General features: G+C 41.4%; 1 protein-coding gene across 2 annotated transcripts in view; it reads left to right on the plus strand.

Annotated features, from left to right (window-relative positions):
* The window catches only part of tow (target of wingless), a 37,244-nt gene that overhangs the window by 4,802 nt on the left and 9,190 nt on the right, over positions 1 to 23,252 (plus strand). The window contains exon 1 of one of the 2 annotated variants that reach the window (XM_033328499.2): positions 1,799 to 2,408. The exons of the other annotated variant lie outside the window; for it this stretch is intronic. Within the exon in view, the coding sequence (XP_033184390.1) occupies positions 2,354 to 2,408 (55 nt within the window). The 5' untranslated portion in view covers positions 1,799 to 2,353. Of the gene's footprint in view, positions 1 to 1,798; positions 2,409 to 23,252 lie in introns of those variants that run through there. 2 annotated transcript variants of the gene reach the window in all.

The raw sequence follows: 23,252 nt of genomic DNA on the forward strand, positions 1-23,252 counted from the left end.
TGTTTCCGAAAATTCCTCATCAACTGCCACGTGATTCATCGATATCTTATTCTCCTCACTTGTTTCGGCGAAAGATGAACGCGTAATTCAATAATGTGTCACAAGTGGCATTACGACGAAAAAGGGCAGTAGATAAGATGCTTCATCGAACTCGTTATCGTAGAATTTTATATTGGAATTATAATAAGAATTCAGTAGAGCGGCAACAAGTACGCGGCGTACGTGGCCACGCACACCTATATACGCACGCGTGCGGGAACGATCGATTTCGTTCTTAACGTACATCACTTGAGGTAGATTAGGCTTTGGGTTAGGTCGTGCATAAGGGGAGCGTAACCTTCTGAACGATAAATTGACATTCAACAACCCTGTTCTACCGTTGTTCGCACGCCTGTTGTTTTATTCGTTGAGAACGACCTGTTCGATAACCACCGGACGTATGTATTTCATCTTCAACATACGTACTTTTAGTCTCGCTTGCAAAAATCCCCCCTTCTTTATCCCTCTATTATCTTTTCAATTGGATTCTGTACTTCTGTAAATCCTGATAATCGAATATTCAAACAAACCAGTGTTTATTTCCAGCTATGTTTGCCGTCCTAATTTCACTAGCAATAAATTATCAACGGCAATCAAGTATACATAGATTTTCTACTTTGTGGAATCATGCGACCCAGATTCGCTAACGTAAATGACTCTGGTGTTTTTTACGTTCGTCGTATCCATTGATTCTCAAACGATTTCGTTTCTATGTATTTTCCTTCTTTCGTTAATGGCCGGTAGTGGTTTGTAAACTCGTGATAGTGAGATACGATGTGCGACGCTAATAAAGAAGCGAAAAGGTAAAGAAAACAAATCAGCGAACCACGCGTCTTGAAATCGTATGTATCGTGGTTTGTTGTTTACCGGCTTCGACGTCTGCGATCTAAATATATCGCACGATAATTTTGATATTTATATCATTACGATGACTTCGCTGACGGTACTTGAGAATACTGCCGTTTAGTAATTCATGCATGCACCAAGATTATGTATTTTTAGTTATCAATTTGAGCAATGGCCTAAATCGCGCTCGATCGTTTATCATTTATGCTATTATGAAAAGGAACAAACAATGTAAAATTGTGCTGAAATCAACATCAACGCGTTATGTCATAACAGTATTGCGCTAAAAATAAAACTATCCACTATAGACATTGTTTGCGAGAAGAAAATCCAAGATGAAAGTATTATTTTTTACTGATCATTAACCATACATTATACTCGAGAAAATACAAATAGGTAGCTATTAATATTCCGATGTTTGTTGCATCTTATCTGCAGTTATTGCAAATATGTTATGCCAGGGAAAGTTCGTAAATAATATTGTCACTGTTATTTACAGAGTCATAAGTACATAAGTTTGAGAACATATACGTACATTATTACGAGAATTTGTTGTATATTATCTCATTCTCTTAAAATTCGCATATATACGTAATATACTATGCATAAATATATTTGTATAATCTAATATATAAAAGGAAGTGCGGGAAATGTTCAACTAATTTTTATTCTTTTATGTCCACTTAATTAACAATTGCGTGTGACGAGTTAAATTTAGAATAACATACATATTTCGCGGTAATATATTTTAAAATACGCTGTTTCCATTTCTAATTTTCAATTTTCTACCAACGACATAATGTTGCGCGCGCAACTTGGTTGCCAGTTTACACTGTTTACAGCGTTGCCATCGTTTAAGCGGGAGCTTGTGCCGCGAACGATTAAAGTGTCCCTCGTGTATGCGGACGTTCGGAACGTTTTCGTATCTCAAAACGTGTCGTGTGTCCAAGTTCGATTCTCGTAGTATTTGGCCGACATTTCGTCAAAATACGCTAGAGTCGATACGTCTCTACTTGGTAAATAAGACAAGCTTCAAGGCCCGGAGCCGATATTATCGCGCTCGGTAGTAGAGCAGCTAACGACTTGCCTACGTGATCGTTGTTCGGCGTATAAAAGGGTCGCGCCTCTCTAGCGTCAGTGTCTGTCTCTCGTAGCAATTTCGTGTGCGAACATCGTTCGTTCTCATCGTTGAAAAAATTCTGTTGCAAGTAGTTTTTTTTTCCTATTTATATCTAACGTTTATCGATCGCTGTTAATCGAGATTTTATCGATACACGCGACGTTATAAATACTGCAAAAAGTGAGGTTAAGTAACCGGCGCTCCGAAGAATACAACACCATCGGTCGGTGACAGTGAACGGTTTTTATACTGCGTTGAATCATCGGATCCGATATTTCACTTGGATTGGAGGACATTTGTCCTGCCAGGACGTCGGATTTTGAGAGCAAACAGAAGGGAGCCGCCAAGATGTGGCTGAAAGTGCTCAGGCAGAATATATCGCATTTAGCCCGTAGGACGAAAGGTAAGGTCACGTTTGTTCCTTGAAATCGGAGCTCAGTGGGGAAACGAGACGACGGTTGTCACCGCGAAAGAATGCCTATTTATAGATTTACGCTACTTGAATTTAGAGGATCGTACGCGACAAATTAAAATTCTTCTTTGTAAATATTTTACGATCGGCAACGGGAATCGTATGTATAGTTTAAGCAAGTACGTGTTCGCGTTCAACTTTGTTGCAGGATGCAGGTAATTCTATCCTCGAATTAGGCTGCATTCTAATTTAAGCCCGTCTCGTATTTCGCGGTCTTTCGGAGAAGAGAATTCTGGAATGCGTGGTGACGATGCTGTTGCAGCTGCGTGACTCACAGCTGCTTCAGCAGAACATATCCGGCTTTTACATTATTCTAAGTCTGTTAACCCCTCAGAAAAATCGTACAAGCGATCTACTTTATATTTAAGTCGGTGTTTACTGCGTGGCACGTGATCTCATCGTAACCGCTTCGATGCAGTTGCGTTTGAATTCGCAGCAGTAGTATATTTAGTGTCAGAAAATGAGAAACCGCGCGCCATTATTAAGCGGTTCAATTTTTTTTTTTCTTTGTCAATCGCATATTGATAACTGTGGAAGAGCCTTTGTGACAAGAAAATACTCGTACGTAACGTAGTAACTCATTACGTAGTAAATTAAAAATTTTTTTCGAATCTTAACATTCTCCGTCTTAAAACATTCAGTTAAATCAACATGACTATAGTCGTGTCAGCGTTTTCCGTCAACTCGACCTTGGAAGCGAGATGTAAAGCTGACGTTTATTTCAGGTAATTTCTACAATCGATCGTAAATGAGATTACGTTACTTCCAACGTGAAACTCTTTACCTGTAGCATTCGTAGCATACGATATACTGTGTCAAATCTGTTTGTCAATATTAGTATATCGTCTTGTATATATCGACAAACTGGAGTATAACTCGTCGCTGTTGCAACTTGCGACGAAGTTTTTCTTTGGCGCAGAACCTTAAATTCAAGTTTAATCGAGCGATATTAACGTCTCACGGAGTAATCTTATCGATGTTTAAGTTTTTGTTTTTAGATCGGGAGAAAGTTCGAAGTTCTTTATGTTGTAACGGATTAGTGACGATCGAAGAGGTGCGTGAAGGCTGCGCTGTACAGGAAGCATCCTCACCGATCGAGTTGCGTTCGATCTACTAATCGGACGGGTTTTGTTAGACGTCACTTTCCCCTTTGAGGCACGCCCCGCGTGCATATCCGGGGAAGAGAAACGGGGGAAAAATGCGTAGCTCGTGATACCCATGTGACTATACATAGAACGTGATATGTATTTCACGCAGTGGCGTAGGCGCTCGAAAAAGATACGCGACTGCGGTTTGCGCGCGGGCATCCTTCTTACGCGGTCGCATTCGTTGATATCCACTCTCAGACGCATCAAGCTAACTCTGTTACGGTCCGTAAATTTTTATTTTTTATATTTTATCTAATACAGAGCCGAGGCAAGGAAAGGCACATATAAATTATAATTCTTTCATATTTTTTTTTAAACTTGAAAAACTCTCTAACAATGAAAAGACAAGACTCGATCGAAAATATTTGAAAACGATCCAAAGGACACAGCAGAGTTAATAAGATACAAACGAACGTTTTATTTTCAGTATCGTCAGCCTTTCAAAGAGATCTCACCTATTTAATCGTCACTGTTAGCCCAATTTTCCTCCTTTTTTCGCATTTACATTTTTCTATGCGGAAAAAGGAAATTTCAAAAACAGTGTATCTAGCAACACGTTGATTTTACTAATTAACGATGACTCGTCAAACAGATGCGGTGTTTGCGGTATAACCAGTGACGCAGATATCCTTAATGCGTTTTCGGAAAGTCGTATTGCACGTTAAGATTATCGAACACTCGTTACTCGTTATTCCGACGAAAGAAAAAGAAGAGAGGACAGAAATTGCATATTCTGCGTATATTTTTTGGAATAATAAACCGCGCAGTTGAAAAAGTGCGCAGTGAAGATAACGGCAAGGTATTTGACGATATCTCGGTCTTATCGGCTAATAAAAATCTTTATTGTACTCGAATTTATCCTTATCTGTTCGTGTCATCGAATTTCAGTCGCTTTGTGCATTGTTCTTCGCATCGTGTAATTAAAGATGATTAATCAGCGCAATTTAAATGCCGCGTATCTGAAATCATGATTATTTGGTAAAAACCGTGCTTTGTTTATTGATTTCAGATCGGCGAATGTTTATTCTCGCGTTCGCCGGCATTGAGAATATAATCAGAGGAATAGCGCGCAATATTCTCAGAAAACCTTGAAAATTCGTAAATTCAACGGCATTTACAAGTTTTCTGCGCGTAATAATTATCTATTTACGTTGTCGATTGGGCGGTCAAAAACACGACATTGATATGTGCGTTACAATAATACCCGAGACTCGGTTTGTTTTCGTTATTAGGTTGCATGTTATAATGAGTCCAAAGGTTAACTCGAAAGGTACAGGATATTTAACCAAACTACCAATGTTGTGTACAAAAGCATTATCAGCCTTGCTTTTTTAAACTTTCATTTATGTAGAACAGACGAAAAATGTAAAAAATGTAGAGGAGAAGCATTTAGGATCGCGCAAAGAATGACGGGAAGATTCAGACGTTTCAAATTTCGCACCTATGTTTTTAAGAAACCGCCGATCCGTCAGTTTTCGCTCACTATGTGCAAACAACTTAAAAATATCGAAGTACTTCCTCGATCGAAAAGCTCTTTATTTTTCTTCTTCTTTCTTTCGTCGGACGAGAACAAACGTGTTTGCGATATAAATGCGGTTCGAAGATCGTCTTCCTCGTCGAAAGAACTCAACTGGCAGACACACCCACGCGAGGAACATTCGTGGAAGATTTCGATATTTGACGAAAACGCGAAACTATCGAGGCCACCTGCAGCCTGGAAAAAAATCTCACGTTGTATCCGCGGTATCGCTTTTCGTGGTCTCGCGAACGTGGCGTCATAAAACGCTGAACGTTTCACCCTATTAGAACACCAGTATTCGCTTCGACGAATCTTTTTCCAGTTTCCATAGGCTACCTAAACGCGGTGTTTTTGTTATACACAGGCTCGTCGTATCGCGTCGCTTTTTTTTATTCCTTCCAACTCTATCGCGTTTTTTAATTTCATATCTATAAAAGTCGACAGGACAAAATCGCTCGAAACATTCGTGTTCTCAGATTACATTTTTATCTTCTCGTGCATCTCCGGTTAGAAAGTACCCCATTCTGGGTAGAAATTTCTGAGAAGAAAAAGTTCTCCGTCGCAATGTTCTTCCTCCGATTCTCGAGCTACGACAAAAAAGTTTGTCGCGGAAAAATTCCCTTCGGCCCGGAGATTAACCATCCAGATAAGCGTAGGTTATATTTATTTTGACGAACGTTTGCCAGCAGCCCAAATAATCCGTTTTTATCATTATTTCCGCCTGCTGGTATGATTGATGGATCTCAGACGCGTCTTTTTTCACAATGTAACTACTTTTTACAGTAAATATTCGACGTATTCCTTATCCTTCGCCCTTGCTAAAGTTATACAATTTCATTTGTTGTACGATTTCGATAAAGAGACCGGTCTATCGCTCGAACGGATTGTTCCGGTTTTCTCAAACAGATCTCCTAGATACGACGAAAGAGAGAAAGAGAGGAATTTCTCTCTTTTTTCACGTGGTCGTGTTTCCTCGTCGCCTAGACTATTACGTTTCTCCGCGGAAATTGCCTAGCGTTTTAATAGATGTTGCGGAGACCAAAACGTTATTTCTCTCATATATCAAACGTTTATTTTACTCATATAGAAAGAGAGCCGACCGAATACTGGAATCGCTATCAATCGTCGTCCGAGTATCGATTTCCACGGAAACCAGTTACATCGCGGTAATTCGAGCTCGCGGCTCGTATCCGTATGATACCATTGGATTGGGTTGGATGGCGAGGTGTCTCTTTTCTTCCTGCGTCGTTGAAAATATTTGTTCCCTTCGTTGATCGTTGCTGCCTCGACCGTCGATTAGCGACCGTTGCTGCTCTATTTGTTCCTCCGTTGCAGTTAAAAGGACGCGGTATTAGCCGTTAATGGCACTTGTTGTTAGCTTCGAAGCTCTGTACGAAGAAGCTTATGGAGAGACTACCGTATCGATAAACGTCGATATTTATCAACTACGATATATGTATAAGATTGCCAAGTTAGTCACGAAATATCGATAATATCGCTAGATGATGTATCTTTCAAATTTACGTGAACAACGGTATGGGTGAGTTGACGGAAGAAGCGGTGAATAATTTTTCATACGGCGAAGATGACTCGTACAGAGCAGAATAGCTTACGTTGAGAGAATTTGAATATGAACGGAAAGCATTGAATGCACACTCTGAAATCTCATAGCTGAATAGTTGTTGGATATAATGGATGCATTGAAGGAACGCGCAACTCGTCGGAAAGAGAGAAACGCGGTATCGGATATTGATAAACATTTAGCTTCTTTTTTACGCGTTTTCCGTTCACCGTGGTTAACAGATCGATCTTTAACGCGGTTCATGCATTATTTATGACGCTGTGCGTGTATACGCGCGTGTATTATGTTTTCAGCCGATATTGCTGCGAGTACGCGATAATAACGGGCTCCTATGTATACGACGAGAGATCTATCGATGAATTCTTATCGGCACGCCCCAAAAAAAAAGAATTATGTACGTACCCCGTGGCGAGATAAAATAGAATAGGAATGGAGAAGAGATAGCGATATCGAGGTCAATTTCGACCTCCCACAGATAAAGTCGAAGACTTCGCTAGCTCTACGAATATCACGATTCACCGAGGAATTAGCCGTTTCTTCCGTCTTTTGCTCTACCTCCGAGTGGGCAACGTCGTCGTTGCTCCGTTGGAAATCAATGGATTCGCGGTTTCGTCACGAGTCGTTCACCTTGAGGCAGCTGCGTCCTCCAGTAAATTGAATCCAGGGAAATTGAATCAAGAGTAATTTGTACCCTATGAGCGCACGCTTTCCTCAGTCTTGGATTTACGTGCTGCCTGGTACCCGGTATAACTCGATCAATTCCAAGTGCTCGAAAAGGCTCATTTTCGGTTCTCCGCTCCGGCACAATTCCACCGAGTTTCCATCGAGAACGATCGCATTAACGTTACCATCTAGTCCGAGATTAAGGCGTTTTAGTCCAACGAATCGATAGATTATTCTCTCTGTTCTAGAATACCTATCGTTTGGAATCGAGGCGCTCGATGGAGGAGCGATACAAATTTTTTCCGATGAAGCGATAGGAGCGGGCAACGACGCGTAACATTCGTATTTAATTAGCGATGCGTTTTAATTTAATAGCTTAGAAGCGCGCAGATTGCTCTGTTGAAATGTAACTCTATTCAGATTCTTCGAACGAACGATTTATTATATATCACCAGACTGTAGATATTTGGAAATATTTGGAAATTCAAAACGTACGGTATGTTCGACACTTGGAGTGGCCGTCCGTTTATGATCATCTGCCAATCTTTTGGCAAAATCCGAATTTCTTACCTAGAAAGAGGCTAAGAAACACTCTAAGTGTTGGGTCAGGTTTAAAGTAAAATCTGGTATCAATTAGCAATACCAGAGGATACGCAGCCACAAGAATACGCAAGTATAATGTTCGAGATGATAGATTTCCATCCCATAAAATCCACGGTAAGAAGGAAAAGCCGGGAAAGGGAAGTTAGTCTATAAAGACCGGGCGAAGCTTCTTGAGGTCAGTATTAACAGAGTCTTACAACAGTCTTCGTCAGAGCGCCACAGTCTTCGTGTTATACCGCACCGTATTCTGTATTTAACTTGCAAATACATAACCCAAATATACTACTACTCAGCATCTTTAATTTACATCCACCTTGAGCGTTAATATCGTTCAAGGTTCGCGATATCAATCGATCGGTTGCAAACTGACTGATCGCCGCTTAGTTGAGAATTCGCAAACACGATATGCAAAGATATACGAAATATTGAAAGCAAAGCAGTGATTGGAATATTTAGCATATGATATTGGGTTGTTCGAAAAGTGTCTTTCTTTGCAGACACGTCTTTTACGACAACGCATCTCTGTATAAACATGAAATCTAATCTGTCGAACGTTGTGATCTTCATCTCGACGAAACAAAATGGATCGTACGTGATTGGATAAAATAATATAAAACGAAAAATGTCGTGCATCCATTATCTCCTTATAAAACTGTTGAGGTTATTCGATGTGTAAACAGAGAAAATTGGTGGATAAATTGTGAGGTAGAAGATACATTTAAATAGAAGTGTAATTATAAGTAAGAATACAATTTGAGCTGGTCCAGATCCACACGCTAGCTGTGTTACCCAATAACTGAAAACCCCGAAGCCAACGTCGCCTGTCTACTGTTTATGGTCTGTCTTCTTCCTCCAAAAGTGTACGCATAACAAAACGCCACTGGAGCCAGTTTTCTTCGCCACGTAACATCTCGATCTTCGCACTTGCTGATTCCATTTTAGCACTATCCCTTACTTTACTAAGCACAACACTTTAACAATTTATTCACTTCACGTTGCTGCCTTGCAATTTACAGCCCTGGGCCCATAACCTGTTGAGGTTATTCGATGTGTAAACAGAGAAAACTGGTGGATAAATTGTAAGGTAGAAAATACATTTAAATAGAAGTGTAATTATCAGTAAGAATACAATTTGAGCTGGTCCAGATCCACACGCTAGCTGTGTTACCCAATAACTGAAAACCCCGAAGACAACGTCGCCTGTCTACCGTTTATGGTCTGTCTTCGTCGCAGTCTTTTGTCTACACGCTGTCGATGGCTTCGGTGTTCGAGAAAACTAAAAAGACCAGATGTACAGTTTTCTTAGAAGTGGTGACCACTTCAACAAAAACGAAAGAAACTTTTCGGACGACCTAATACATAGGATGAAACTGTGGACAAGTTTCGTTTCGTACAAATTTTCCTGGGATTTACTGAATTTTGCCGTACAGTTCCGCGTGGTCTAGGCGCCAGGAGACTTCTCACGCGTCTCTCAGAAGTTTAAGTCACCGTACGATTCAAGGATTCGGCCGAACGTCATGTTTAGGCGGAATGTACACGCGTTCGTTCGAGGACGGCCAGTCACAATGAATAGAAAGTCCCGTCCTATATTTGGCCCCGTCTGCTGCCAAGACGCATTAACGGCACATGTATACGGGGTGAATCAACTAGTGGCGGCCCACTGTTCGATTTTCTATCAAGTCGGTCGTGTTCGTCCATCAAGAATCGAATTTCCTTGATATTTTTAGCGGCGCGCGTAGAATTTCTCGCGGGCGAATAACCAACGATCGCGGTCATCGTCTACGCGTTTGCATCTTTTACGAAGGTTACGTTGCATTTAATTTTCGATTCTCGCTGTGTGTGTGAGACGTTAATTAAATTCATCGGGATGACTCGCGCGTACTTTATACGTCACCGAGGATCCGTGGTTGCGCACATGCTAATGAGGTTGCATCGTTTGAATCACTCGCAAGCTATTCTGATCAATTTCGTAGATCGAAAACTGCGGAAAAACGACGAGGCGATGCTTGCGATAAATGTCTTTCTACGACGAACGAACTCGCAAAGCAAACTCGTTTATTTTTCGAAAAATACGTTGTACGTCACGTTACGGCCGAGTAACGAAATTAAGAAATTTGTTAGAAACGAAATCGATGGCTTTCGATGTTAACAGGTTTCGAGAATTGATCGCTGATGAGCGGATGTTTATGCATTAATGGGAAATTTAAGTACAAAGAATGCAGACGATATGCAAAGTTTTGGTTGTGTAAAATATCCAGAGAAAGGTGAAAATATAGTAAAACTGTGTTATCTTTCATTCCCTCGCCAATTTTTTAGTTGTATTCGTAAAGATACGAATTTGTACAAACATCGCAAGTCTAGCAAATTTTTCAATAGCTGGACGAACTATCTCTATTCGATTGGCTAAAATTAACGCCGGTTGATACTTTGTTTCGCGTCATTGCCGAGGGACAAATCTAATTGTAGACAGAAGGCACGTGCCTTCCTGCGTGTCCGGATAAGCTTCTCACGCAGGATTTTACTGAATCAGATTATCAAAAGACGCGGCTTCGTATCGATCATTTGCATGCCCGTCCTTGTTCGGTTTACCGCTGGCCAATTTAATTATATCGGCTCGCAGGGATCGGCCTTCCCATCCACTTTTTCGAATATTAAAATTCAGCCCGCTATACGTATCGACACCGACCGTCTTTTCTTTTCGTTTCTCGCGTTTATTCGTGTCGCTTTTCAAGCCCTTTCGAGAGCCGACGAATAAACGCAACACGTCGCTTATTATTCAGCTTTATCGTTCGATCGTGGCTGTTGCAATTATTTACTTACCGAAGACCCGAAGCCTACGTGGTTCGTAATGCAATTCGCTTGATCCGGGATTATAATAACACAGGGATAAAGACAGCAAATAAAAGGGTTAATGTCGAAGGGAACGGAATCAGGTTAAACGTCGACGGAAATAACGAAGCTCCATAATCGTGTCTTCCGACGTGAAAAAATTAGTAGACCGTTTAAAGGTACAATTGCTGCAATTATCGACGATATTGGGAAAGGGAACCGGGTTCTTTCACCTTTCTTCCTATCTCTGACGTATCGCCGAGGTGTCGGTGATACGTTGACTGTCTGACAACCGGCACTGGCGCGTAATTTCCGCCGCACCAAAGAACCGACGTTCGTAAACGAGCAAATAAACATTCACTCGGTCGGTCGATTTCTTCTATACCTGTAGGTGAACTTTGACAATGATAAAGAACATTGGGCAGGAACGTGAAACCACGCGAAAAATTAGTATTCATCGTAGCATCGACGTGTTACGGAGCGATCCGAAACGTTGAGTAATCGCATTCCTGACGATTGGACGGCGCGTTATTATTGGAATTCCGTGTTACGGGTGTCGACGATGTGCCCGATCGACCGAACCAAACGATCTATTGTGCATGGAGCAACGAATCGGTTACGACTCGATTCACCTCGACTCGACGTTACGACGACGAACGATCGTTAAATCGGTTCGCCGCGTCAGGGTCGCTGGCAATCGTCGCGTGCCCTAACATCCGTCTGCGCGCATGGAAACGCGTGGAACGCTTTAACAAATCACGATACCTGCTGCGATAACGATTCCATATTGCCTAGTAAACGATCGTTGAAAATTGACCACAGGTATTTATGGAATACCAAAATCAGTATTCCGTTTGTCGGCCAATGCGACGCTTCCGCGACACGACCAATCGTTTCTTCGAATTGCTTTTATCAAAACTGACGTGTTTAGTTTCCGCGAGATTGTTGCTATTTTTCTCGCTAATAGAATATTCATAAAGGCAACGTGCAATGTATCACGAACTTGATAAAACACTGACGTTTTTTCGTTTCACTAGGGAAAAGCATACGCAATACATATGTACATATTAACGACCAATTTTGTATATCTCATGTGGAAGATTACGTTCTTCCAATTTGGTTTTCCTTCCTTTCCATATAACTCGGTTAACGCTAAACCTGCCAGCGGCGGTCAAATCGACCGCCCTCCAACTTCTACACAAATTTAACCACATTTAAACTTTATCATATCGCATCGTAATTTCCGACCTTTCCTAAAACATGCGTGCAATATATTTGTCGGAGAGGAAAGGACATGGAAGCCTCCCCTTTGGAACTTCGGGCTAATCCCCTAACACCGTAATCTACATTCTATCATAGGCGTAATTAAACAATTGTCGTCTTTCGATCCGATTGTATTCGTTTGAGATTCGTGATAACGAGCTTTGGTCGTTGGACAGCCAGTCGCCGAACGTAGCCGCGGTCACGGGATGGACGCTTTGTCTAACAAAGATACGGAGTAATTCTATAGCTCTCCTTAAAAGAAATATTTGTAGAGGCACAGTAAACGTTCCAACGGTTTCTATCCCGTGACTCGCCACACGCAGATCCTATTCTTCGGGTACGATGGTTACCAAACGCCGACGCGTCTCCATAGTACGTGATCAGCTAGCCCGAGGGACGTTATAAACACTAAGATTTAATTACCTAAAGTCCTTCAAACGGACAAACAGTCTTTGTCCCAACTACGGGAAGACAGGAGAGACCTATTTTTCAACGAACGGCGTCTCCCACTAGCAACTTTCCCTCGAGGGCGGCTAGCATCTTTTTCTAACCACCGATATGGAGATTGACCAATTAGCAGCAACGTCAATTTCCCTCGCCTTCCGAACGAAGGGTATCCTCGACGAATCCCGATGATCTCGTGCCCTTAGACACACCCCATCATAGTTTTCCTCCGCAGCATCATCGCGACGGAAAGTCATTCTCTTTCGTGAGGTAGTATTAGCGAGTTACTTTGTGTCTGTACGCTCGGTGGATATTCCACGTTTTAACAAAGAGTCCGACTTAGATATTGCGAGCATGTTCATCTATCATCCCGTTGACCGCGGATTCGTTATTGAACCTAGGATCATTGTCATTAGTTTCTCGAGTGTCTAATTACCACGGTTACTTGTCCAATTCTATAATAACCGTATTTGCACTAGTCAATGTCTTCTCTATTGCATAACGACAACGTGTAGTCCGAACGAAGATTCGTTTCACGCCCCTAACTCTAATTCTAATGTAAACCCGACATATTTTTCGGTATTTACTCTTAGTTTGCTCTTTTATTTTCTGAGAAAAATTGGTACTCTGTCTTGTTTACCGTGAGCGGTCAGTTTGACCGCCCGACAAAATATTTTGGTTATTCTTAAAGTAAATGCAATCGGTACAAAGAAAAGGCTGTCTCAAAGTCAAATGACAAACAAAATCGGTAATAGCAAATAATAACAGCTGTTACACTCGTAATCTTGTCATAAAACTATCCATCCCTCGATCAAGATAGCCATCAGTTGTCAAGACGTATCAACTCAGACGAATCGCCATAAAATTTAACATTTTTTACGGTCCATTGTTACAGACATTTTAAAAATCGAGAAGTTTCTTAGGATTATTGCTCATTGCGATAAAACCCGGGAAAAGCTTTCTCAACTCCACCCTCGAGTAACCGGTGGTGGAAAACGGCGAATACTCGTCAACATTTTCGTATAAATATCGCCGTCACAGATCATATTCTTACTTGCTATTGTCCTTTCGACTAGAATGCATCTCAGTTTGTTAGTCAGTTAGTCGAGATCTAAACTTGTTATCTCTAAAACTCAGACGGAAGGCATCTCGGAGCGTTTTGTGCAAATTTGTTATGAAGGGAAAAGTAAAGCACATCAAATTTGACAATAATTTTGTATTCCGTACATGGTATTGTTCTGTGATGAATATTTAACCTCGAAATGTCAAGACTTCAAAAAAAAATTATAAAAAAAAAAATAACGGACATAGAGGAAGACCGTTCAGTGTGCGATGAGCAAGAAACTTGAGCAATTGAAAACAGCATGGAAACACACGAGGAGTTATTTACAACCGAATCGGAGTTGAATATTATAAATAAGCGTTTACGCAAGGACAAAAAGAAAAGAAATTATCGTTGACAGCAAAGGGCGAGACTGATGTAGAGAAACAACGTATCGAAACTGGGTCCGATGGGACAGTTTGGAGAGAAATAGATGCAAGTCCCAAATCTGGCAAGGCATCGGTTCATAATATTTTTACGGATATGTTTAACGGCATAAAGGACAAGTAAAGACAGCATTTTGTCTTATCATTGATCACCGTACAAGGGATTATACGATAAAATATACGGAAGAAGAAGCATTTAGAGTATTGGAAACTAAGAGCGAGCTAGATGCAACAAAACTAGATGCATTTATTGCTCTGCTATGTCCGCGGTGCATATCAGGCAAAAAATTTGTGGAATAAACTTTGGAGACCTGCTGTTTTTTCCAAAAACGATGAGCAGGAATGACTTTGTTGAAATTATGAGGTTTATACTGCTTTGTAAGAAGAGCGAAAGAAGCCAACGTTTACGAGCCAATAAATTTCCAATGGTATCTACAGTATGGGGCCAATTTACAGAGAATTCACAAAACTGTCATAAACCTGGTGCATACATTACTTTTATATATAGAATCGCGGGAAAAACCATGCAATAGAACTATCAACAGGTTCAGATTTATTACTACAAAAAAACCTGTCAAGTAGAAAATTGTAAACGTTACAAAATTACTAAAATTTGTTTAAGGTGCGGCAAATACTTGTGCGACGAATGTACATTTGACAATAAGATAATTTGTAAAAAAATGCCGCGAAGTTGAATAAGATATACCTCTATATAAATAAAAGTGTAATTCTATTCGAGTGTATAATTGAAATTAAACGAAAGTAAATTTGAACGATATTTTATTTCATTATTTTATATACATTTAATTATGAATTAACCATTATCTATGTTAAATCGTAAAAACTATTATTTCTTTAATCACCGGTCATTTTGACCGCACACGGTAGGAACAGGTATACGCTAAGTGTCGGTAGGTTTAGCGTTAAACTGTGACAATACGAAGTACACGATAACTGGCAAGGTATGAAAACGCAAAGGATTGGAAGATATAAGTTAAACGTTCAGGGTAAAGCTTCCGAATAAAATTCAATTTACCTGCGGCATCTTATGCGTGCGTTTAAGTACACGCACAGTATGAATCTGTTAAGCGCAGGTCAATCCCACCGAATTATGGCACACGACACCCACACAGCGAATAATACGTGGGTCAATAGCTCGTTGTTCTCGACAGGAAGGTTTAGCCATCGCGGAAATATATTCCAGATATCTACCGAGTGACCTGTCGTCACAAAGAATCTGCCTAACGGGCAAATCGAATTAAATCCTTTCGCTTTGCATCTCCATTTTTTGCTTCTTCTTCCATCCATTCGATTATCTTCTGGTCCGAGTATCGTAGAGTATCGTGATTTCCAGATAAAAGGGTAGATCGCTCGCTGTATTTGCGTTTTTATCGTCAATACCGATGCTTTCTTCGTCCTCGGGCTTTCAGGTTGTTGTATCGAATCGTAATTAGGAATATGCGATTACGAAGGCCGTGTCCGCGTGGAAATTTCCAAAAAGAAATAGAGGAAGAAAAAAAAATGCGGCTGCAATTCGACGAAACACTCGATCGTCGTTATATAACTAATTAACGACGAGCAAACACGTATAAAATTACACTGACTAATTGCACGCGTTATCTTGGGATTGCGAGCAAAGACGAATTGCGATAATGTCACGAAATTAGCGTTGTTCTTACGAGATATATATTTATTGCTCGCGAAATTTCAGCGTTGAAATAATTACATACCGGTACGCAATAGGAATTGGTAAGACTCGTAATGAATATCTTAATTATCGGAAAAGATCATCGGAGATTCGATCTCTTTTCTTATCTTGTTTTTACTGGCAATTTTTGCGATTCCGTATCATCCTTCCTCCCTAGCGGATGCAAGATAAATGCGTCGCTGTCACATTTACGCTCGCGTGCTTCTTCCATCGTGTTTCTATATTACGTTAATCGTTCGTGGGCAATAGCCGTCTTCCGGCAATAGCCCAACAGGTTTCTGTCATTTCTCACTGGGATTATTTTTTTTCATGCGCGGCTTCTAGGCTGAAGTTGCTGCGGGAATTTGGGTCACGAAGCAAGGCCAAGCGCCGTGGTGGTTTTGCGATTTACGGCAACATCGTGAACGTAATTCGATTTACGTTTATACCTGTATCCTCTGCTCTTTGACTTTATGAAACTTTCATGACGAAAGATTATCTACCGTCGCAATCTTGAGATATAGTTTCCGTTCTTTTCTACTTCTTTACGGACGATTTTACTTCCGTTCGCGGTTGGTACGTCCTCGAGACTTGGCAAGGCCACCACGATCCACATCATCGACCTTCCATGTTCTCGCCTCTCGAATTCGTCATCTTACCTTCATGCTGAAGAATCAGCATCCTTCTAAATCATTTCTAAAGACGTAAATTTCTTACTTCGTTCCACTCTAGTCGTTCGAATCATCGTCACGTAGGACACGGTTTCGTTCTCATGAATCTTGTACAAAAACAATTTCCACTTAATCGATGGTTTTTAGCGTTCAGATAAAAGAAGATACGATCCAAGGCTGTTCCAGCGAAAGTGCTCGAGACTCGCTTATCGCGACCAGCGGTCGATTTTATTAATCGAGGAAACGCTAGTATCTTTGATGTTTCTTCTAAATAGAATTCGGTAATGCATCGATCAACTCGAGAGAGAAAGAGAGAGAGAGAGAGAGAGAGAGAATCGATGAAATAGCGGGTGCACATCGCGTCGAAGGTGAACTAATTGCGTCGCAGTTAATTACGCCTCTGGTTGATTACGTGCAAGTTTGTCGTGCACCAGCGAGCTTGGTCCGTCCTGAGACCGCTCAAAGCGACGCCTTTCATCGATGTTATATTATTAACTTTGTTAATCGTTTCCCATAGCCACGGTGAAAAGAATCGTCGTCCTTTATTGCTGCTTTCTTCCTTTCTCTCCCTCTACATCCTCTCTCGGCATCTTTGTTTCCCTCGCTGTCGATAAGGGCGTAGCGCAATGCGCGTTTCAACGACCGATTTATTTCAAAGCGGACAATTGATCTTTCGGCTAGTTCTGCATTCGCGAGGGGTGAAAGGAAGCGAGCTGGAGCCTCGGCGAATCGAGGAGAACGCTGCGAAAGTGGTCCTCGTGGAACGAGCTCGTTTCTCCGCGAAACAATCGAGCGTTTTCTCCAAGTTCGTTTATCGGTCGCTCGTTGAAAAAATTATCGCCGAGAAAAGTGCATTATACATCGAACGAAAGTAATTGGAATCGCTTGGAACACGTTGATCGACGTTTCGAAAGTTGCACGCTAAATAAAAGTCTTACTCCGGTTTCTGGCATTTGAACGATATTATTATTAGAAACTGATTCAACGTGATATAGCGTGGTAGATTCGTTTTGTAGGACTTGGGAATATTTACCCAATATTTTTGAAACGGTCGAACGTTTCACGGACGCCATTTATCGATCGATTAAAAAAAAAAATAGGACGTTTCTTTCGTTATCACCTGTGTTATCGCATAGCATCGTTTCCTATCTTTTCTCTTTCCTTACGCATCGTCTGTCATTTCATGGAAAAACTTACGTTTATCTGGCGTCCGTGGATCAAGGGTTTAATCGATCATTTCCCCGACGAATATTCGACCTTGGCTACGAAGCAACAGTTCTACGTAGCTATACTACGACGCTTACTGGAACGCGTGGATACTGTCGGAAAAGCTCTTCCTTCTTGCCAGTACGATTCGATCGCTCGACCTTGCTGTAAAATAGCAGAGAAACGCGCGAATTTAGACACGATTACTTTCCATCGGAATCGATAATCGGATTAATCGATTTCCCGTCGCTTTGATTACGCTACCTCCTAATCTTCTAAAATAGCAGATTACGTTTTCGTCGGATATTTCGAAGATTCGTAATCGTAGATAGGTCGATATTCGATGACTTTTCTCTTTGCCCCTACTGTCTGTTCCTTAACTTAGGAAATTCTTTTCAAATTATTTTGCTGCTCTTCTTTCTTAACGTACCGAAGCTGTAGGATTTTGATTCCCCTTTATTCGATGATTATTCAAAAGACATTGTACTGGAACGTCTATCGTAGAACCGTAATGGAACCGGACGCGAAGAATAATTACCAATCGATTGCCAATACCTCAGCCGCGTTTTCTCGTGATCCCGCATGCGGAGCTGTTCGAAAGGAAATGAAAGACCGAACTGGGACAAATGTCCCGCCGCTAACTTTTGCAAAACGAGCCAGATCGGGAACGGAGTATTTCGGGAGAAAAATTAAGGTACTTCTACTTGTTCGAAAATCAATTGCCCACTTCCCGATACTCGTTAAACCGCGTAACCCTAGGAATCTTCAACGATTGTTAACCGAATTTTGGCTAGCAATTCGTTCGTAACCTGAATCGATCGATGGGCTATTTCGTTACGTCGATGAAGGACGAGTCTAACTTTCGATCACGTTCGATTTATTCGACTTTTAATCGCAAACCTCTCGCCTCTGAGAGAAGCCTGGACTTTTATTTCGTTACATGCGTGCAGCAGAGAATCCTAGAAGTTTCAGCAAATCTAAAATACATTGGCGCGATGGTACTAATGGCAAAGGCAGACGCATGTCTGGTGTTAGAGTTTAGTTCAATTTGACGATGTTTATACGACCTCGTGGAAACGGAGCGTTTTTACGCAATGCATCCTCGTCTCCTCTTCCTTCTTCTCCTCTTCGTCCGTCTCGTTTCCTCTTAACCCCAATCGCCTCTCCTTACTCTAACATCGATGAATCGAGAAAACATTCGTTTGATCTCGACGAATAGCAGGGAAACTTTCCGAAGGGCACTTGGATCAATTATAAGTTTTACAAGTGCGTTGCTTCGGAGCAACGATACAAGTTACTCCGTCTGATTCGAACTTTCGGATTATCCATTTTATAACTGGAATTATCCAGTTCGCTCCTCCCGTTTAATTTTCATATTTCTGGCTCGGCTAGTTTAACGATTAGTCGCCGAAGGTGTTCTTCCATCGAATGGAATGTCGTGACGTCCCATTTAGCTTCGAGTTAAGGTAACCTAACCCCCGTGCCCCTTTTTTATTTTAACCCTCCATCAACCCATACGCTTCCCTGAAACTGTTTGCGCGTTATTCCAGCAGATTTCGTAACATCTGCGATACGTTCGCGAGAAAATAGTCGATAAAAAGCCGTATTAAAGCATAGTAGGAAATACGCGCGATGTAATATCGACGCAAGAATATTACGCATCCGCGTCTAGGTTGCGCGTCGTTCCTAAATTTATCGAGAAGCCCGATAGCCACAAAGTGGGCCACGCTCTCGGTAGTAGCCGATGACCACGTAGTTACTATATCATTAGGAACGGTCTCGCGACCTTACGTGTAAATATATTTAAGCAGTCATGTGTCGGAACACACGGTACACAGAAAACGTGACGTAAAGTTACGTGCGTCAACACTCTGTCCGACACTAAATATAGGTGATTCCAGTCGACGCCAACATCGTGTTCGTTTTCTTGACGGAACTGCTAAAATCGACGTTCTTTACGGCGCTCCACCTTGTCCCTACCAGTTCTTCGTCGTCGTGATTCAACATCGAACGCTGCACATCGTGTCCGTGATTCGCGTTTCATATGTATCGCGCGCATAATTCGAATTCCACGTTCTGGCGGCATCGAAACGCCACGACCTCTCCTATTTGTGGAATAAACGTTTCGAGTTTTTCAAAGGCGATGGAATTTTTTGTTTCGCGTTAATTAATTTCTGCCTGTTTGACGTTTCGTTTCATTTCGTTTAACGTTTTAACCTTACGCTATTAATTCGTCGACGTTTCGACACTGCAACGAGAAGTGTACGAGAACTTTAGTAACCGCTCGATTAAATACAGCGTGTTAGAGGATAAAGATAAAGGTATCTCGTCTTTCTCGTCTTTTTTTTTTATATTGAACGTGCAACGAACGGTAGTGAGATTTTCCACGACGAAGCCTCGTTACCTAATGTACGCTCGGCGCACGATGCGCGTTCGCTTCCAACTACGTGACTGTGTACACGTCGTATATTCCTTGTACACTTGTGACACAGTTCCTCGCGAGCCAACGTGGTTCCGTTCGTCGTGTTATTTCTTTTATCAACTAATTACAAGGCAGGATCGTTGGATCCGTGCTAGCGAACGTTTTTAACGAGCTAACTTCCCCTTTGATCACTCGCCCGATTCTATCCAGCCTGATACAAAGACGATCTTTATCGTCAGAATCTGCAATCCGTAAACAGACTCGATCGTCTATCGTTGCTTTAATTTATCCATTCTACTTCGAAATACGTATATACGTATACAGTGGTTCAGGGACATATTCGAACGCTAATAGGAATCTTTTATGAATATATTACGCCTGTTATACGAAACACTGTATATATAATATATACAGGGTGGTTGGTAACTGGTGGTACAATTGGATAAAATAATATAAAACGAAAAATATCGTGCATCCATTATTTCCTTATAAAACGAAAGAAACATTTCGGACGACCTAATACATAGAGATCTGATCTTTAGAGATTACCATAAAAATCTGTTTTACACAGGGTGGTTGGTAACTGGTGGTACAAGCGGAAAGGGGATGATTCTACGCGAAAAAAGAAGTCGAAAATATAGAATAAAAATTTTTCGTTCGAGGCTTTGTTTTCGAGAAAATCGACTTTGAATTTTCGCTCGGTACGCGTGCACTTTATCGCCGTCGTCCGAAATGTTTCTTTCGTTTTATAAGGAAATAATTGATGCACAATGTTTTTCGTTTTATATAATTTTATCCAATTACGTATAATCCATTGTTACGTCCGATGACTCCCTACACAAACCAGGGCCACGGGCAACATGACAGTCAGATATCTACATTCTCCTATTGTGTACCCTCAATAGTCTCAAGGACCCACGATAAATCCCAGGAATTTTCTAGTTAAGGTTCTTCAGACCGAACAAATATCTTTTGACTCGAATTGTTTTCGAAATTTATTGTCTACTCCGGAAAGATACGGAAAATCTGGGTTTTCTCACGTACGGTACTTCCCACTAGCAACTTTCCCTCGCGGGTGATTAGCACCCTTTCCTCACCCACCAACCTGGTAAATCGACCAATTGACAGCGAAGTCTATGGTATTTCCCTAACTTGTCCTTAACGAATCAGCTTATCTCGTGTCCTTGGACCCACCCATCGCAAGTTTCCCTCCGCAGCATCATCTTCACTGAAATTTAGCTGTTCTACATTTTTTGACCCGTCACCATACAAACTTACGTTGCCTGCTCTGCACAGTAACTTTGTCTATCAATCAAGATCTTAATTACTTTCATTGACTAATATCTATCTAGTCTACGAGTTATTGGAATAAACTGTAATTAATAACCTGTTAACTCAGTGTATATTCGATTCAACCGCCTCTATTATCCTAACCGAAATAGGGGATCGATCAGTTCGTGGCGTCGATTTTCTAATCGCAACGGGAATTTACGACTCCCGTTGACGCGCTCCCTCGCGATCGCGTCTCTCCGCAAACGGTCGAAACATCCATTTTGTTCTATCAAGATAAAGATTACAACGTTGGACAGATTGGGTTTCATGTTTGTATAAGGATGCGTCGTTGTAAGAGACGCGTCTGTAAGAGAAAGACACCTTTCGGACAACCTAATAGTATCTGAAAGACTTAGAAATAGCCTTCGCGACAAAGCTACATCGGCTGTACAGGCGTTTAGAACTCTGGTAGAAGAGATAAATCACGCAACTTGAATTTCTATTATCGCTGGCTTATCCAATCGCATCGCTCGTGGGTGTTGCGTTCGATTCTGAAAATCTACGTTACTGATAGTCGTAACCCGTTTCGATTGCGTTAACAACCGATTAATCAGCTCTTAAGCAACTCGATTAAAAACGTTCCTGTACTCCTTTTCTTCTTTCTATCGTTCTTACTGGTTGGAAGAGTCGTCTGTAAAAGTGAACGCCGCGTTTAAGAAGCAGCTTGGCTGAACGCGCGTAAGTGCCAGCTGAACTTTCCGGCGCCCCTACTTTTATGGACAGGATAGAGTTCGTTTGCGTATAGCATATTTTACGACGATCCGTATATATTACGTTGTTTGTTGATTAAACCTGAAATATTCTCTGCTCGACTTCGCACGCTAAATCTTGCATACATCGAAGGATGCGTGAAATTTATGCATTCAGGCTATCGCAAAACTGAAACTTTGACTATCCGAAAAATTCCATTGGTTTCGTACATAAGCGTTTCTTAGAGAAGTGAAAGCTAAATTTTATGATAGCGCGGAAAATAAGATCTTCGTCAAATTGTACGCGTTCGCGACACCGTAAGGTTTCGAGTCCAATTATCCGGCAAAAAGGAGAGAAAAAATTCTAGCGGTTTAAATATCTTTCGAAGATTCAAAGTATCGTAGTAACGTCGAGAATCGAATTTGGCTAAGATGCAGAGGCCAGACGTTCCGAGCACGTGTATAACGAGTCTGTTATCAATCCGTATTACGATCTTTTTGCTTTTCACGTCGACCAGATTCCACGACTGGTCGACTTTGCGCGCCACGTCGCGTCGCGTTCGTGTCCTCGACATATTTATCGTGCTACAGAAACCACTCGCGACGCTGAGGAAAGAGATGACGCCGATCGCTGGAATTCACGATAAGCCTCGTTTCTTACGTCGACAAGGTAATCGGTGAATTACGAGACCTATTATAAAGTTCGTCCGTTGCCGAGGTCTTTGATCTCCGGTGATTTCCGGTCTTTCTTGGTCGCTCTTTATCGTACGCTTTTCAAGGACGCGTATCTTTGGTAAAATAACGTCTTCGACGCTCCTATTCTCTCGGCCAAGACACAAAGACGTCTTACGCTTTAATTTATTTCATCGATGGTTTTACAACAACTTGACTCAAGATTTATAACGAGATCTTTATTTCACAGACGTGGTTTTTAGACGTGTATCGCGGGGATAAAAAAAAGGTAATGCAAATGGCACGAAGAACGCGAGGTCGCGTTGGAAATAAACCGTGTTACAGGTATCTTCTTGATATTCTCAAAGGATAAAGATTTACAAGGCAAACTTGGCGAGTTTCTTAATGATCGTACGGCGAAATTTCGCGAACATCGCCAAGCGAATGCAGCGAGTCGCGACCGAAATATCAAACGCGTATACCTGGCCAACGCGCACGTTTCTCTGGAGTTTTCATAAATTTTATAATTGTCGGGTCACGCGAAGCTGCACGATTTA

The sequence above is a fragment of the Bombus vancouverensis genome, chromosome 3 (assembly GCF_051014615.1).
Source record: "Bombus vancouverensis nearcticus chromosome 3, iyBomVanc1_principal, whole genome shotgun sequence".
Taxonomy (NCBI): Eukaryota; Metazoa; Arthropoda; class Insecta; order Hymenoptera; family Apidae; genus Bombus; species Bombus vancouverensis.